Source organism: Ambystoma mexicanum, chromosome 1q, assembly GCF_040938575.1.
Source record: "Ambystoma mexicanum isolate Mex_15411 chromosome 1q, UKY_AmexF1_1, whole genome shotgun sequence".
NCBI lineage: Eukaryota > Metazoa > Chordata > Amphibia > Caudata > Ambystomatidae > Ambystoma > Ambystoma mexicanum.
In genome coordinates, this window is record NC_090922.1 from 1,014,677,957 (window position 1) to 1,014,695,745 (window position 17,789).

Genomic DNA, 17,789 nt, shown 5'->3' on the forward strand with positions numbered 1-17,789 from the left:
CTGTCACATTTTTGGTTGGAAATCTGAGGACACAGGTTTTGGAAATATAAAGCATTCTAAAAATTATGGTTTCTGGCTTTGAGGTCAGTCAACAAATTGCTCCAGCGATTTAGAACCAGTTTCTGAAATATTTCCATTATATTTTTGAGAGCTGATATTTTGTGCCATGGGAACGAAAAATAGAATTATTCTTTTTTTTTAACTTGCATCTAGTCATATGTGTCATTGTTAAGAAATGAATTCATGCACAACCATAAACTTCACTTGTCATTGTGATCACCATTGTGGTGATAATCAATGTGATATTATTTCTAGTATCTTTTATTAAAAAGTGATTTTCACCTCCAATCCTAACACAAATCACTCAACTGGTCCATATTTGACAACAGGGAAGCAGGCCACCATCTGTGATCAACACATTTATACATATTTCCCTTGCTTTATATTTCATTCAAACTCATTGTGAATCTCATGACATGTTTAACAAATCAAAGTAAAACTGGTGTTGATAAAGTAAATCCAAAACGTTTCTGCATGATAATCGTTTCATTAATTCTATTTAGAAACTAATCCAGGCATTGCAGGAAAAAGAAATGAAAATGCAAGAAGCTTCCCTTCATATTCAAAAGGAGAAGGTATAGTATTATTTTCTCTCCTAAGAGTTTACAACACGCATTTTTAACCGTGCAAACAACGTATTTCATATGCACAGTGAGTGGTGCCCCTTTCGATCCATGCTTTTAAAAACATGCACATGGTTTTCACTCTGAGAATGTACTGCTATTGACAATACTCTATTCAAGCTGTCAATCTTATGTGCCTGCTGTGCTTTACGTTTTTACATCATGTGCCAATATTTACCGTAATGCGTTATCCTTAAATTTAAAATCCTGTGGGCAGGCCATCCCATTGTCTGGCCAGGTTATTTGAGGCAAAGTAGAATCTGATCCAGAAAAACAATCGATAACATGCATCACTCAGAAAACACCAAGACGTGCCCCGAGATCCAGCTCCAGCATCTCTCTGGATGTTCCCTGCTATAAGAGTTAAAGGGCGGTAGGCGCTAGCTTCGCAGTTACTGCCCTCATTCTATGGAACACTCTGCCATTAGAAATGAACAGTCCTACATGGCTTTCAAAAAACGTTTTAAAATCTGGCTCTTTGACAAATATGTCATAAATGTAACTGACTATGCTTCATTTTCTCTCCTCTCCCCCTGTATGTACTAACCTCTAGTTTTGCTGATTGGAACAAACGCAGTGATACCCTGGTTTTGGGCATTATATGCCATAAATAAATATTATTTAAAAAAAAATGCATCCTCATATTTAATGGTTCGCAGTTGCAGGGTGGTCCCGTTAGTGTCATTGGAATATATAATGGAGAGAGCCCACTCTGTACCCCATAGTCCTTTTTGGGCTGTACTGCCTCACAAAGAATGCACTTTTAAGCTGTTTCCTTTCACATTATTTGTGGAACTCTTCTATAACCTTCCCACTTTATATCTATTTGAAGTCTAAATTGTATGTTTATATATTTTCTAAACTCTCCAGCAGTTGAACCCCCCCCCCTACTCGTATAGCAGATCCATCACTCAGATGAAAGAGATTTTCCAGGCAAAATTAGTAGATGCATGACCAGGTTTTACCGTTTTGAGATCGTTTACATGGAAGTCCTCCTCCGCGTCCCTCAAAATGTATTGCCACCCCACTGCACCGGTTATCCCTATATACGATGTTTAAGGTGTATTTGATGGTTAAACATTTTGGGAACGGCCTACCTTCAGATGACAATCCCATTTTAAAGGGACACTGTGATTGATTTAGATGTTATGAGTTTACCAATCGCGTTTACTTTGAATTAAAGTCAGAAAAGTCACATTTTTATCAATAATTGCTTATTTTAAAAAAAACACATTTTCCTTGAAAATGTGAACATCCTTGCAGTTTTTGTAAAGTCACAGTATTTCCATGCTTAACATGCTGAGAATACATAACTTGCATGACAAAATGGAAGTTAATAGTCGGGTTTTATTTTATTTTACTGGTGATTTGTACAGTGCCCACCAGTCCACCCTTTCATAGTACTCAAGTTCGAAGTAGGATAAAAGGGACATATAGCAAGAGGCATTGCAAGGGGGGGGGGAGCAGGGAAACTATGAAAAAGGGGACATCTACTTATAAATCCCTATTAAAGGGAGAGAGGTTTAGATCTGCTAAAACAAACCGGGGCATATAGTAACAATAGCAAATAGAGGGAGGTCTACACTTCATTGCACCAGAGGTAGCTGGTCGGAGCAAATATGCAGTACGATGGCATAGAAGAGTCTGTAACAGCTACAGTTTGAATTGGATTGTGGCAACCTTACAATGGTTGGGTGGAGCATGTTATCCCATTTCCCATTTATTTGGGGAGCCTGTTTGTTAACATCTGCTTCGTTTTTGTATTTGTATTTAATTGAAGAACAGGGGTGTCAACGTCAACCAGATAATATTTCGATTAACTCATGTACAGGTGGCAGAGACATTCCCAAGAAGGGTGCCAATAGCACAAAGATGAGAATAAGTGGTGAGCCAGTTTGAAGAACTGGGGGGAAGGTGGGACTTCGACCAGGGCCAAAATAAAAAAGGTGACTTATAAAGGTAACATTATCGTAGGTGGGTAAGTGGTGAAAAGCTATGTATGAGTACCGTATAGATCAACATTATTATACCGCACTTGAGGGAGTGGTGGGGTCGGGTAGATTAGATGGTTGGAGAGGGAGCTCCCTCTTTGTTCAGTAGGGGAAGTTTAAGCTGAGCTTTGAAGAGCTCCACAGTCGGGCTGCCTTTGATTGGGATGGACAGTGGGTTCCCTCAGAGCAGGCCAGTTGGGAGTAAGAGCAGAAACAAGAGGAGGCACAGGGATTATGGGAAATGGAGGTTAAGTGCAGAGGAGTGGAGGGAATGAAATGGTGGCTAGACAAAGATTTTTGTCAGTTGAGTAACGAAGAGCAAGACAAATTAATGGCTTCCTAGACAAGCAGAAGAAACTTGAAAAGGAGGTGGGTGTGTGCTTGGAAAGCCAATCAGAATGATGTTGGTAGGAGGCAGTGGAGGAGGATCTGATTGGGTTGTAGAGAATGCAGTTATCAAAGTTGAGTACTTTGTCTAGAGGGAGAAAGGCTAAGGAGTATGATGATATGTTATTTATTTGATATGTTATTTATAATGCGCTTAATACCCAGAGGTTTCTAAGCGCAGACCTGGGGATCGAACCTGTGTTGCTCCATGTCATCTTGCTTCTAAGGCGAACACAGTGACCCTGAGCTATCCTCCTGAGAGTAGGCATGAGCAGTCGAGTTTGCTCAATAGGATGGTAGAGTTTTGATTTTTCGTAGTGTCGAGGAAAGAAATGGGGCATTATGCGAGTAGCCGAGGTGGTACTAGTGATGAATTGCAGCACTCAGAGGTCGCTATCAAAGAGGACCCCAAAGTTGCGAGCCTTAGGTGAGGGAGCAAGAATGTCAGTTGGGAAGAAGAGAGAGGGGGAAGGAAGAGCTGGGGTGGAAGTCAGGAGAATGAAGACTTCAATTTTCAAAGAGTTCAGCATGAGTCGAATGTGAGCTATCCAGTTACAGATTGCAGGGAGAGAATTTGTAATCTGTTCCAGGATTGCTGGGGCAAAGGAGGGAAAGGCGAAAAATAGCATCATCCGGAAAGAGACCTTAATGAAAGCCTAGGGAAAACATATGCCTACTTAGGACAGATACAGAGTGAGTAGAGCACAGGTCCAAGGACTGCTCATTTGAGGATGTCAACAGCAAAGGGTATAGGGTCAGATTTGAGAATCCCAGGAGATATTAAAGTGGTAACCTTTGTGGTTGGAGGCAATCCAGGCTAGAGGTGATTTGCAAAACTGAAGATCCTGGAGATTAAATATGGGATGAGTGGTCACCATTATCAAAAGCAGTAGAGATTAGTATACGAGAGTTTTGAGTGGTGAGCATCAGAGAGAAAGTTGGAGACATGTATGAGTCAGTTTTGGTAAAGTGTTTACTATGGAAGCCAGATTCATGTGATTGTCCAATCCCACTACCCTTAAGATACGGAGTGCCTCATCAGAGGTTTGTTGGTATCCTGGCGGTAAATGCACCGGGTTATCGCCCAGTGCTAATAGCATTACCACAGCTCGGTCCAGCGCAATTAGTGCAGGATCCCCATTGGAGCGTGGGGAGGTCCACTGGACCCAATGGGACATTTTAATAGTGCTGCAAATGGGCGGAAAATGGCTAGAGTTACCTCCAAGTAAAAGCTGGAGGTAAATCACCAACCGTCCGACCAAACTCTGGATTGGGTGGAAACGGTAATGCAGCAGTAACGCGATTACCACTGCATTCGTATCGCTCCGCCCAACCTGTGAGGAGGCCCTTAGTCATATGGTTAGGACACCCACTCGAGGACTTTTTGAATAATATGGCAGTAGGGAAACCGGGTGATAGTGCACCAGGTTGGGTCAGCAGAGAGTTTCTTCAACAGGGGTTGGACAGTTGCAGAGTTGAAGGAGGCAGGAAGAGTCCAGTGAAGAGAGGTTAAACAGCTTAGATTTGAGGATAGGTGATTGGCACTAAGTGTTTGACAGTTTGAGTAGTAAACTGATTAATAGGAGCACAGGATGGTTTGGTCCTGCAAAGTATGGGTGCTAATTCAATAAGCAAGGTAGAGGGGAGGGTAGTCGAGCAGAAGGGGCACAGTGAGAGGTAATGAAAAGGTGGATGAGCGGTAAGAGGACTGTGACAGTCATACATTTTTTGAGGTTTTGGGAGGAAATGAAGTGAGCAAAGTCATTAGACTGAAAGGAGGCAATGGATACTGCTTGGCCGGGGGATGTGAGCAAAGCTTGCAAAGTAGATGAATGTTTGCAGAGGTGATGGGGATAGGATGAGATTATTTATGGGTTAGGAGGATTTGGTTGCAGTGCAGAGGAGAGTGGGGCAATGGTATTTTTGAAGGCTAGGTTTAGGATGGGTGTTTGGGTTTTGCGCCGGTATTGTAGGTCACGGCACATGTTTGCTTTCAGGTTTTCGCATCTCAGAGGCCATCCGGGATTGTGGAATGGGGGCTGGAAGGTGTGAATGTGCATGCAGGACGCTGCTGGTAAAAGGGAGTTATAAGTGCATAGCGAAAAGTGAGAAAATAACCTGGTTAATGGAAAATCATTGAGGTAAGGGGCCATAGAATCTTGCTTAAATTTTCTCTTGGTCATTGAGGAAAGGAGAGGAGGAGTTGAGGGTGGAAGGGAAGAGAAGAACCATTAACGTAAACAATGGAGTTAGCTGAGTGAAAGGGGTCAAAGTAGAGGTCAGAGGAGGAAAGTGAAGTAGAGAGAAAGACAAGGTCAAGAGTTCCCACCAGAGTGGGTAGGCTGGTCATGGAGGGAGTAGAGGGAGTGGTCAGATAGTTAAGCTCATGGCAGGTGGCTGCGGAAGGCTTGAGCAGATTAAAGTCCCCCAGCATGACAATTGTGTTGTCTGGGGGAAGTGACTCAAAGGGAAGGGTGTGGTCAGGAAACGAGTATTGAGGGCCAGGGGGGTTAATGAAGAAGCAGAACAGAAAGAGCAGTTGGAGGAATTGAAGTGTTAAATATTGCCATATTGAAGAGGATGTGCGGATTCCTTAGGTGTTCGGGGGGCAATCGTGAGGGCATTATGGATAATGATCCCCACTCTTCCCAGCACGTCAGGAAACGTGGGAATAGGTAGCAGAGTCTGTGGAGAGCTGATGGCATAGCAAAGTGAAGAGAGCATATGCATGTTTCTATGATGGCAAGAAGTGAAAATTGAGGGTGCTAAAGAGTTGACGTAGCAATGTAGATTTGCAGATGTTGTTGTGCATTCTAGAGGCCAAGTGAAAGAGTGATTTCAGGTGAAAGAGACAAGCAAGTGTCGTGCCATAGGTGAGGGAGGGAGAGAGATTAGGCTTGATATCCTGGGAGAATTGGAACATCAGGTTTGAGACGTGCAGGGGGAGAGGGAGGCGGTGGGCAAGGAAAATAGGAAGCTAGAGTTTTGACTGAAGGCCATATAACCCAACTGTTCAAAAGTGGATATAATGTATAATTTATGTAGTGGTTGCCTTGGTGATGACACCTGGGCCATTGTAATTGACTATATCGCACCTGCGGGAGAAGCAGGAAAGGCAACTAGGGCAAAACAACCGGTATCAATGGCCAGAAATGTACTTGCTACCATGGGGGCTAACGGGGGCCTCTTGCCAAATACAGCTTCAAGTGCATTATTGGAGAGAGGAATGCCATGGTAGGCTTTACTGGCATCAAATGATTTTGCCCTCTCGGCATGCTCGATAAGCAGAAAATAACAGACTTTTTCTCTGAAGGGCATAGCCTAAGTTTGGGGACTTTAAGCATGGCGGAGGCCTTCTCGGATGAAAACCTGGAGTTGAAGCAAGCAGGGTTAACTCAAGGGGAAAATCCCTCAGCACTTGCCGTTTCGATGACCAAGCTTACTTTGCGATCCATTTCGGTGATGCTGGCTGTGGGAGCCACATTTGAAACATAGGATCGAGCTGACATGGTTATTGGTGCCATGAAACTGCCTTTTCCAACACAACAATCGCCTTCTTTGAAATTACTTTTAACTGCCTTGTACTACGTGTTAAAGGAATAGTTCGCTCAAAAATCGTATTGTCGTTCAGGCATGTATTTTTAAGCATACTGTAATCGATCTTAATAAAAATTCCTTTGTATCTTACCTTAGTATCCCTCACTTTTACACATGCGAAGAAAATGGGTTGGGCGCCGCCATCTTGTGCTAATCTTATCCGTTGATGCATCGCCCTCAGTTCAAGTGCCCTTGCGGCAAGAATACAGATGGCCGGCCCCTCAAACTGACTGCCCCTTTTCACAACGCCAATGCACGTCTCGTGTCAACATTCTCTGTGCGCAAGCTATTGACTTGTCTCCATGGAAATGCCAGTACGCTTCTTTCCTCAACAAGTATAAACTGACCCTTTCTGAGCAGACAACATTGCTTTTTCAATCGTATCCCTGTATTTAGTTTCGATCGCCCATGACTCGTTATTGCTCTGTTCAGCTATATTCCATAGTATGATGCCTCGCAAACAGGTACTTCTCCAGCATGGGGTCTGGCATGGATTCACATGCTCATGAATATTCCCTGTCGTCAGGCTGGGAATCCTCGGTAAAGAAAAAAATCAGTATCAGTTTCGTTTCTGATCTGTCTTTCGTAGTAGTAACCAATCACTGATCTCTGCGTCATACTGACCACAGCCAATGACTGCCCTCTACCTAAGCCCCGCCTCTGGCAGCCATCTTCAGATTTTTACCGCACGTTCAAGTGTTGGGATCCTCGTGCTATTGCTCTCGAGCGTTAGTGCTATTTTTTCACAAAAAACTTCGATTTTTCGGTCAAAAGAGCCTCAAGCTCCACCGTTTCTTCATCCGATCAACGGGGACCCGTGTCGGATTCGTCTACGCCCCTCAAGGGTGAAGAGTCCGTCGAGCCACGCTTTTGGAGGACTCCAGAAGTTTCTCAGGCCCATCTCGGACATGGCCCAGGAGAAGGGAAGCTCAACGCCCGGAAAGCTGTTCAGGGTCTGCCCTGGATGCCAGCTTCAGAATGTCTTTAAGGAGGACGAACACTCCCTTTGTCTTTACTGCCTACATGAGGACAAGACGCACGTGGAGAAGGACTGTGCGTTTTGCGGCAATATGTCGGAGCGGACCATGAAGGACCGCCATCAACGTCTCGCCAACTGGCTGGAAGGGAAGAGCCCGTCAGGCGAGAAGAAGAAGAAGTCCGAGCAGTCTTCTAAGACCTTTGAGGACGCCCCGGCGACAGAGGTCCAACACAAGGCCAAGTACCGCGAGTCCGCTGGCACCGGGAGCGCCGAACGGTCGGGCTCTACAGGCGCCAGGCAGGGCGCATCCTCCCCGGCACCATCAACCACGAGCCAACGCTCTGGTTCAGGTAAGAGGAAGGCCGAGCACCCGGCGAAGCTCCTGGAGAGACCCTGGTCGAGCTCGAATGCCCCATCGGAGGGGGAGCGAGGCAGTGACCCTCCCCCCAAGGAGAAGGCGGTGAGCGCACCTAAGGTGGTGAAAGCCTTAATCCATCCGGCCAAGGCCTCTATCGAGACAGTCGCGGCGGCCCTGGCTCAGCCTGTGGAGGCTACACCAGTGGTGGCGACCTCGGGGCTCAGAGTCTCCCTGCCACCGCGGAGGGAGTCCTCTTTTATGCCCATCGACAGGACCCCCGAGAAACCTCTGACGGAGAAGAAAAAGGGGGGCAGGAGGTCGTCGTGGATTCGGCCCCAACCTCTGAGGAAGAGCTGATCGAAGTCTTAAGCCACGGCGTTGGCGTGGAAGAAGACCAGCCTGTCGGGAGGGACACCGACGTAGGAGATGACGATAACGTCGAGGGTGCCGACGGGGCCCCTGACCGCCCGTCGGACTCCCCTCAACCAATGCCGCAAGACAACTCAGCGGCCATTTTGTTGGCTATACAGTCCTTATGCTTGGAGATAAGGACGAGACTACCGTTACCACCAGCGGAGGAACCGCTCCCGACGGGGGACCCGGAGCCAGGCCCTTCTGGGAGCCCTCCCCCTAAGAGAAGAAGGATTCATCCTCCACCTCCTTTTTAGCCATCGCGCCCTGTTCAGCCCTCCTCCCCGTCCACGACTCGTGGGGATGATACGGGGACTGACACGGCCGCGACGGGTACGGACGACGAGGTTTACGACGAGGATCTTCCGTCGTCACCTCCCACCCGGGCTTCCCCGCCCGACGAGATTGGATCGTTTCACTCCATGATCGCCAGGGCATCCGAGCTTTTCCAGCTCTGCCCGGAAGAGAAGAAGAAGGAAGGTTTCCTTTATCAACGGCGCGAGGCCAAGAGGAAGACGGTCCTCTCTGTACCTCTACTGGACGATATTTGGGATGAGGGTCTCACCCTCCTCAAGAACCCATCCACGACGCCGGCTATAAGGGATCGGTACGAGAAGAAGTACCGGGTCCCGGACGCGGCCCCCTTGTGCCTTCGGGCACAGCCGACCCCGGACTCGGTCGTCTCCGCGGCGGCCAGGAAGAAAGCGGGGGGCGCGGCCTCTACGTCGACCTCCCCGCCGGACGGCGAGGGAAAGAAATTAGATACGATGGGACGCAGAGTCATCTCGTCTGCAGCAAGGACGATTAAGGCGGCCAACGCCTTGGCTATCGTAGCCCACTATGACAGGGAGTTGTGGTACAAACTGGCCCCCCTGCTGGACTTCCTACCGGACGACAAGAGGGCGGAAGCCCTAGAGACCTTGCAGGAAGGAGAGGTGGCGTCGGACCACGCCATCACGATTGCGACGGACATCGCTGACACTGGATTTCGCCAGTTGGGCAACGGCGTGTGCCTTAGGCGGCGTGGATGACTCCAGGCTACTGACTTCCATCAGGACGTGCAGACCAGAGTCTTGGACATGCCGTTCGACGGAAACAACCTGTTTGGGAAAACAGTGGACGATTCCCTTCAAGCCATCAAGGCAGACACGGAGACGGCCCGGGCTCTTGGGGTTCTCCAGCAACGGCGGCCGCCCTTTCGGAGCGGCGGAGGCAAACCGGGTGCCTCCAAAGGTTCCGGCGGCGGATTTTCCACCTACCGTCAAGCGGCTCGTTCGTCGTCGCAGGAAGCTTACAGGGGACGAGGCAAGTCAGTCGCCAAGGAGGACAAGGCGGCAAAGCCTTGTCGAAGCAGCACTGAACCGGCCGTGGGGTGGGGCCCCCACCGAAGCACCCCGGTGGGAGGCCAGCTGGCGAGCCTCGTCAGCGTGTGGGAGTCCATCTCCACCGACTGTTGGGTGCTGGACGCCCTAGCTCAGGGTCACGCGCTCGAGTTTCTACAGAGGTGCTCGCGCGTCCCCCCTGTGGCCAGGAAAGAACATCACGTCCCTCAACTTCTCTTGGAGGTAAAGGCGATGCTCAAGAAGGGCACCATCGAGCTCGTCCCAAAGAGGCTTCGGGGCTCCAGAGTTTACTCAAGATACTTCCTCGTGAAGAAGAAGACGGGAGGATGGCGTCCCATCCTGGACCTACGACGACTGAACAAATTCATCAAGGCACAGAAGTTCCGGATGGTCACCCTCCAACACGTCCTGGGTCAGCTGGAGGAGGGCGATTTCCTGTTGTCGTTGGATTTGGAGGATGCCTACTTCCATATTCCCATCCTAAAGGGACACCGAAAGTTTCTCAGGTTCGTGGTCCAAAGGCGTCACTACCAGTTCAGAGCCCTTCCCTTCGGACTGAGGTCGGCACCCAGGTTGTTCACCAAGTGCCTCGCACCGGTGGCGGCGCAGCTGCGCCGAGAGGGGATCCACGTCTACCCCTACCTGGACAACTGGCTCATCCGAGCGAAGACGAAGGAGCTCGCCGTGGAGCAAACGGTAAGGACTGTCCAACTTCTCACGGACCTGGGATTCTCCATAAACTACGCCAAGTCCCACCTGGTGCCCGCGCAAGACGCACTGTTTCTGGGAGCGAAGCTTGACACAGTGTCGCTTCTGGCCTCTCCGTCGGAGGAAAGGACGAGGGCCATCTTGGGCAAGGTGCAGCGGATGCTGGTTGCAGACGCGGCCAGAGTGAGGTCCATCAAGTCCCTCCTCGGAATGATGTCTTCTTGCATTTACCTCATCCGCCTGTGCAGGCTCCGGATGCGCCCTTTGCAGGAGTTCCTGGATGCGCGCTGGATCCAGACGACGGGCAGCTTCGAGGAGAGGATCACACTCGACGAGAGTTTCCGACGAGCGATCCGGTGGTGGGGAACCCGCGCGCTTCTGTCGGCGGGCATGGACTTCCAGACCCCCGGCCACCAGGAGACAGTGACCACGGATGCCTCCCTGGAAGGGTGGGGAGCGCACACCGAAAATCTGCACACGAGAGGACTTTGGCTCCCGACGGAGAAGTCCCTCCATATCAACGTCCTGGAGCTCCGTGCAGTGTTTTGGGCCCTCAGGTCCTTTCTTCCGTCCCTCAAGGGCAAGGTGGTGAGGATCTTCACCAACAACACCACCACCATGTTCTACATCAGGAAACGGGGCGGAACCAGGTCCCCAGCCCTGTCCATGGAGGCGCAGGATCTGTGGCATTGGGCCGTCGCCCAAGGGATGTTTCTGGTGCCGTTTCATCTGGCAGGGATAAAAAACACCATCGCCGACTCACTCAGCAGGGAGCTGCGCTCGTGCCACGAGTGGGAACTACGACAGGATCTAGTGGACCGCCTCTTCCGACGGTGGGGCACACCCCAGATCGATCTGTTCGCGACGGCGACGAACTCCAAGTGCCGGAGGTTCGCCAGCAGGTTTCCCCAGCCGAGGAGCATGGGCGATGCTTTCTCGTTCCCCTGGGAGGGCCTGTTACTATACGCGTTCCCTCCATTGCCATTGCTGATCCGGCTCATCAACCAGCTCAAGAGGTCACGGTGCAGGATGATCCTCGTCGCACCTGCGTGGCTGAGGCAGATATGGTTCCCGGACCTTCTGGACTTGTCAGCGTCCCCGTCAATCAAGCTGCCAGTGGACGCGGATCTTCTCTCCAGGGAAGGAGGCGCCATCCTCCATCACGACCTGAAGTCGCTGAGCTTGCAGGCCTGGCTCCTGCAGCGTTAGAGTTTGGAGGATACAACATACCGGCCGACTGCAGCGAGGTTCTTGCAAAGGCCAGGGCGTCCTCAACTCTTAAATGCTACGGACACAAATGGAAGAGGTTCTCTGTCTGGTGCCACGCACAGAAGATTAACCCTCTACGGATTATGGCTCCCCAAGTACTGCCGTACCTACTGACGCTGGCCAAAGCTGGACTGGCGCACGCGTCCATCAAGATTCATCTTGCTGCGATCTCCCGATACACCAGAACCACGGGGCGGACGTCTTTGTGGTCTCATCGTCTGGTGAAAGAGTTCATGAAGGGACTGTTCAGATCGTTCCCGCCGGTGAAGGCTCCGGCCCCGGCGTGGGAGCTCAACGTGGTGCTGACCAAGCTCATGGGACCTCCGTTCGAGCCTCTGCACTCGGCTCCGTTGAAGTTCTTGTCGTGGAAAACAGCGTTTCTTGTGGCCATCACCTCCACACGACAGGTGGGAGAGATCCAGGCCCTTTCTTGCAAGGCCCCGTACTTGACTTTTCACGACACAAGGGTAGTGCTCAGGATGCACCCCTCCTTCATGCCCGAGGTGCCGTCGGACTTCCACCTCAACGAACCCTTGGTGTTGCCTGGTTTCTTCCTGTCGCCTTCGTCGCCGGCTGAAAGGACTTTGCACTCGCTGGATGTGGCTAGAGCGCTGAAGTTCTACGTGGACGGCACAAAGTGTTTCCGGAAGACGTCACAACTCTTTGTGAACTTTGGACCTGTCAATCAGGGGAAGGCTCTCTCGAAGGCTTCCATTTCCAGATGGCTCTCCGGCTGTATCATGTACTGTCATCGGTTGGCAAACCGACCGCTGCCTGGCCGTCCGAGAGCCCATTCCACCAGAGTGATCGCAGCTACCACGGCGTTCCTATCTGGTGTGCCCTTGCTGGACATCTGCAGGGCTGCTACGTGGAGGTCGACGCACACCTTCATGAAATTCTACTGCGTCGATCGGGATTCCAGAGAGGAGTCCAGGGTCGGCCAAGCAGTGCTGCGCAACCTGTTCGCCTAAGGTGAGCCTGGTGAGGAGGTAAGAATTGCTTGATATTGAGTTTGATGTAATGCTTAATGTTGAGCCTTTGCCACCTCCCGTGGTTGTGCATGTGTGTACTGCTATGTTTTCTTTATTCATGAGCATGTGAATCCATGCCAGACCCCATGCTGGAGAAGGAACAAGTTACTTACCTGTAACTGTTGTTCTCCAGCATGGGTCTGGCATAGAATCACATGCGAACCCTCCCGCCTACCCCTCTGCGGCTCTTCACTTGGTCATACTGCCACTTCACGTGCTACCAAATCTGAAGATGGCTGCCAGAGGCGGGGCTTAGGTAGAGGGCAGTCATTGGCTGTGGTCAGTATGACGCAGAGATCAGTGATTGGTTACTACTACGTAAGACAGATCAGAAACGAAACTGATACTGATTTTTTTCTTTACCGAGGATTCCCAGCCTGACGACCGGGAATATTCATGAGCATGTGAATCCATGCCAGACCCATGCTGGAGAACAACAGTTACAGGTAAGTAACTTGTTCCTTATACTATCAGAACTGAGGTACTTTTGTTTTATTTAAATATTTGTCGTATAATGGCAACAATACAGCCCTACCAATACGAGCCTGAGTATTCCGAAGAGGAACTAATTGAAAGAGAAAGAAGCAGAAACTATGTGGAATCAGAGGATAGTTTAGAAGATGAATCACAGGAGAATGAGCCTGAGCCTAGTCGCATGGAAGACGTTTCCCCCTAGTGTACCTGCAGTCGTTGCAAGTTAATGCCAACCGAGTTGGAGAACTCCTGCTGCTAAGAAAACTCTGGATGCCAAGAAAACTCTGGATGCTCAGCCTACATTGCCGAAGAAGACAAACCACTGCTATCCGTTACTGAGCTGCAGAGGTCAGCCTCCCTCACAAGGTCCGTGTCGAGGATTATGATGGTGCTTATGCTTGAACTTCACACAACAGTTCACCCTCGCAATCCAAGTAACGAGTAAGTATACTCTAGATGTGATGTAATTTTCACCACTGAGACGACTAACATTTCATGTTGTTCTCCTCCATTGTCGTAATTTTTGATCGATCACTGACAAACTGTTCTGGCTTGAATGGGTGTTGACTTTTGTAATCTATCAACACTTCAAGCCCAAGTAAATTTTTCCAGGAAGTTACTTTTCTAAGGGCAACTATGCCATAGAATTTAAGATGCATTTTTCGACTAAGGTGGTACACTTGTCTGGTTCATTCAATTAAAATATTTGTTTCTCTTTCACAGGTGGTACAGACTGGTGGCCTACCATTTGTTTACATGTTGGCTTTATGGGAGGCTTGTATTCCGCGTTCGACGACTAATACCCGCTTGTGTTGTTCGAGCCATTCGCGCCAAATTACCCAGTGGCAGCAGACAGTACAGGGGATTTTCACACACTATGCTGCAACCACAAGTATACAATTTTTAGTTTGTGCCATCAACAAATAAAATAAAATACAAATGAGCATATACGAATAGTTGTTTGAATTTATCAGTGAGTCAAGAACACGCTCAATCGTCTGAGGGTCATGAAAGAATGGTTGGGGCGCTTTTGCGCTCACCTCGTCCCCATCCATCCCATCTCCAGTAGTGTGGTGGGTGGGAACGCTCAAGGTTCCAAACACCATGTAAAACTCAAAGGGATCCTCCAGAATACCCTCTTCAAGACCCTCTCCCCTGCAATAAACATAGGTTTGTGTCCCTGTAGCAGGGTTTGGGGCCTTTTGCACTTCCCTCCTGCCCATCCATGCACTCTCCAGTATCAATGGCAGTTCACACCTGTGACTTTGCTTTGCTCTCCCAAGGGGGCTGGGTGGGTGGGAACACTCAAGTTGCCAACACCATGTACACTTCAAAGGCCTCCCCAGACAGTGTCTCCAGACTCCCCTCTTCAAGTCCAGCCATCCCCCTCCCCCCTCCACAGTATCGATGGCAGTTCACACCTAAGACCATGTGCTTGCAAAGCAGCTGGGAGGGTGTGGATGCTCAAGGTGCCACAAGCTGTGGAATCGCTAGGCTCTGTGTAGCATTGAAAATATACATTATGCATCATACAAAATTATGCAGACTTTGTTGTTGTGTTAAAAATAATAGTCTGTGCCTTTTATTAACCCTTTAAGTGCCATGGGTATTTCTCCCCAGTGCCAGAGCCTTTTTTGGTGATTTTGGTATGTGGCCATTCAATGGCTTGTAACTTTTTCGTTACATGAGATATCTCGGCCAAATTTGGCTCCTTTTTTTCCCACATGTAGGCGGTCGTAACGCCACCCAGGAATCCCAGGTTGCTGTAGGGGGGTGAGAGAAAATAAGGAAAATGTGCGAAAATTTTGGGTTTTTACAAAAAATGCCAATAAAATGATGTACAAAGAAGCCTGTGGTTTTTTCCTTTTAAGAGCTAGGAACAAATGGTTTGCTGTGCTGAGTTCCCCAATGTGTTGGCTTTCAGGAACAGGTTGAGTGGAAATGGAAAAAAAATATTTTGATGGGGTTATCAACCGTTTGGTGAGAGGTAGGCGATTTTTGCCATTTTTGCCAATTGGACATGCATGGACGGAATGGAAGAAAAAGGCAGGAAAGCCAAATTGGAGGACAGAAAGGCATATATTTCTGAAAAGTAGACAAAATTCCAAGTTTAGGAAGGGGTGATTTGCATAGGTCAGCCAACAACTAGGTAGGGGAAACTGCCATCGAATGGGGGAAAAGCGGGAAAATGACTGAAAAAAAGGTATGTGTTGGACATGGTTGGCTTGGTACGGCAATGGCTTCTATGAATTTTGAGAAAAGCAATGCTCCACTACATTCCCCCGACTCTTGCAGTTAGGAGAGCATACCATTTTTGTAGTGTTTGTACAAAACAAGCAATACCACAAGCCAAACACTGAGCCATGGTACACAGGAGTTTTACGCTCACGGCCTGACCAGACGCACTTAGCATGTGTAAATTGGGAAAACCAATGTGGTGAGGAACGGCAGCCATACATTTTTTGAAAGAGCACAGGCAGACCTTTTCAAGGGTAGGTGACTTGTGCAGGTTACAAAAGTGTATGGTGGCTAAAGCAGCGACTAAATGTAGGTCACATTTGGGAAAAGAAAGGATTGTGAGACAAAGGGCTCCAGCAAATGGGTCAAAACGTAATGAAAACCACACAAACACAACACATGGCCTACCGTCCCGCGTTCCCACAGTTGTCCCGATGAAAACGGTACCTCACATGTGTGGGTGCACCTACCTGGCCGCCAAGGGGAAAGCCTAAAACACAAGTAACCCCAAGTCCGTTTTCACACCGTAAATGTCACACTCTCACATCATACAGATATGGGCCTCGGGTGTCCAAGCCACCGAGGAAAACTGGGAACCCCATGCATTTCCGAAAAGAGGACACTCGTGGGAATCCGCAAAGGTATGATATGCCCAAATTGCCCCAGATTTTATTACCCAGACACCCCCGCAAAGTCCGAAATGTGGGAAAAAATACGCAATTTCCACACATTTCGCTCGGCTCACTCATCGAAACACGCCCCCAACAACACATGGCCTACCGTCACGCGTTCTCACAGGGGTCCCGATGAAAATGGTACCTCACATGTGTGGGTGCACCTACCTGGCCGCCAAGGGGAAAGCCTAAAACACAAGTAACCCCAAGTCTGTTTTCAGAGGGAAATCTCAGACATTCTGCCGACCGGCACAATGTACAGATATGGGCCTCGGGTGTCCAAGCCACCGAGGAAAACAGGGAACCCCATGCATTTCCGGAAAGAGGACACCCGTGGGAATCTGCAGAGGTATGATATGCCCAAATCGCCCCAGAATTTATTACCCAGACACCCCCGCAAAGTCCGAAATGTGGGAAAAAATACGCATTTTCCTCACATTTCGCTCGACTCACCCATCGAAACACGCCCCCAACAACACATGGCCTACCGTCCCGCGTTCCCACAGGTGTCCCGATGAAAACGGTACCTCACATGTGTGGGTGCACCTAACTGGCCGCCAAGGGGAAAGCCTAAAACACAAGTAACCCCAAGTCTGTTTTCAGAGGGAAATCTCAGACATTCTGCCGACCAGCACAATGTACAGATATGGGCCTCGGGTGTCCAAGCCACCGAGGAAAACAGGGAACCCCATGCATTTCCGAAAAGAGGACACCCGTGGGAATCCGCAGAGGTATGATATGCCCAAATCGCCCCAGAATTTATTACCCAGACACCCCTGCAAAGTCCGAAATGTGGGGAAAAAAATGCTTTTTCCGCACATTTCGCTCGACGCACCCATCGAAACACGCCCCCAACAACACATGGCCTACCGTCACGCGTTCCCACAGGTGTCCCGATGAAAACGGTACCTCACATGTGTGGGTGCACCTACCTGGCCGCCAAGGGGAAAGCCTAAAACACAAGTAACCCCAAGTCTGTTTTCAGAGGGAAATCTCAGACATTCTGCCGACCAGCACAATGTACAGATATGGGCCTCGGGTGTCCAAGCCACCGAGGAAAACAGGGAACCCCATGCATTTCCGAAAAGAGGACACCCGTGGGAATCCGCAGAGGTATGATATGCCCAAATCGCCCCAGAATTTATTACCCAGACACCCCCGCAAAGTCCGAAATGTGGGAAAAAATACGCATTTTCCTCACATTTGGCTCGACTCACCCATCGAAACACGCCCCCAACAACACATGGCCTACCGTCCCGCGTTCCCACAGGTGTCCCGATGAAAACGGTACCTCACATGTGTGGGTGCACCTACCTGGCCGCCAAGGGGAAAGCCTAAAACACAAGTAACCCCAAGTCTGTTTGCAGAGGGGAATCTCAGCCATTCTGCCGACTGGCACAACGTACAGATATGGGCCTCGGGTGTCCAAGCCACCGAGGAAAACAGGGAGCCCCATGCATTTCCGAAAAGAGGACACCCGTGGGAATCCTCAGAGGTGTGATTTGCGCACATTGCCCCAGGTTTTTTTACCCAGACACCCCTGCAAAGTCCGAAATGTGGGGGAAAAAAAGCTTTTTCCGCACATTTCGCTCGACGCACCCAATCGAAACACGCCCCCAACAACACATGGCCTACCGTCCCGCGTT

General features: G+C 49.5%; 1 protein-coding gene across 4 annotated transcripts in view; it reads left to right on the forward strand.

Annotated features, from left to right (window-relative positions):
• The window catches only part of ODF2L (outer dense fiber of sperm tails 2 like), a 583,980-nt gene that overhangs the window by 214,590 nt on the left and 351,601 nt on the right, over positions 1–17,789 (forward strand). For all 4 annotated transcript variants that reach the window (XM_069641685.1, XM_069641688.1, XM_069641686.1 and 1 more), the window contains one exon: positions 564–635. In XM_069641685.1, coding sequence (XP_069497786.1) covers positions 564–635 — 72 coding nt within the window. The remainder of the gene's footprint in view (positions 1–563; positions 636–17,789) is intronic.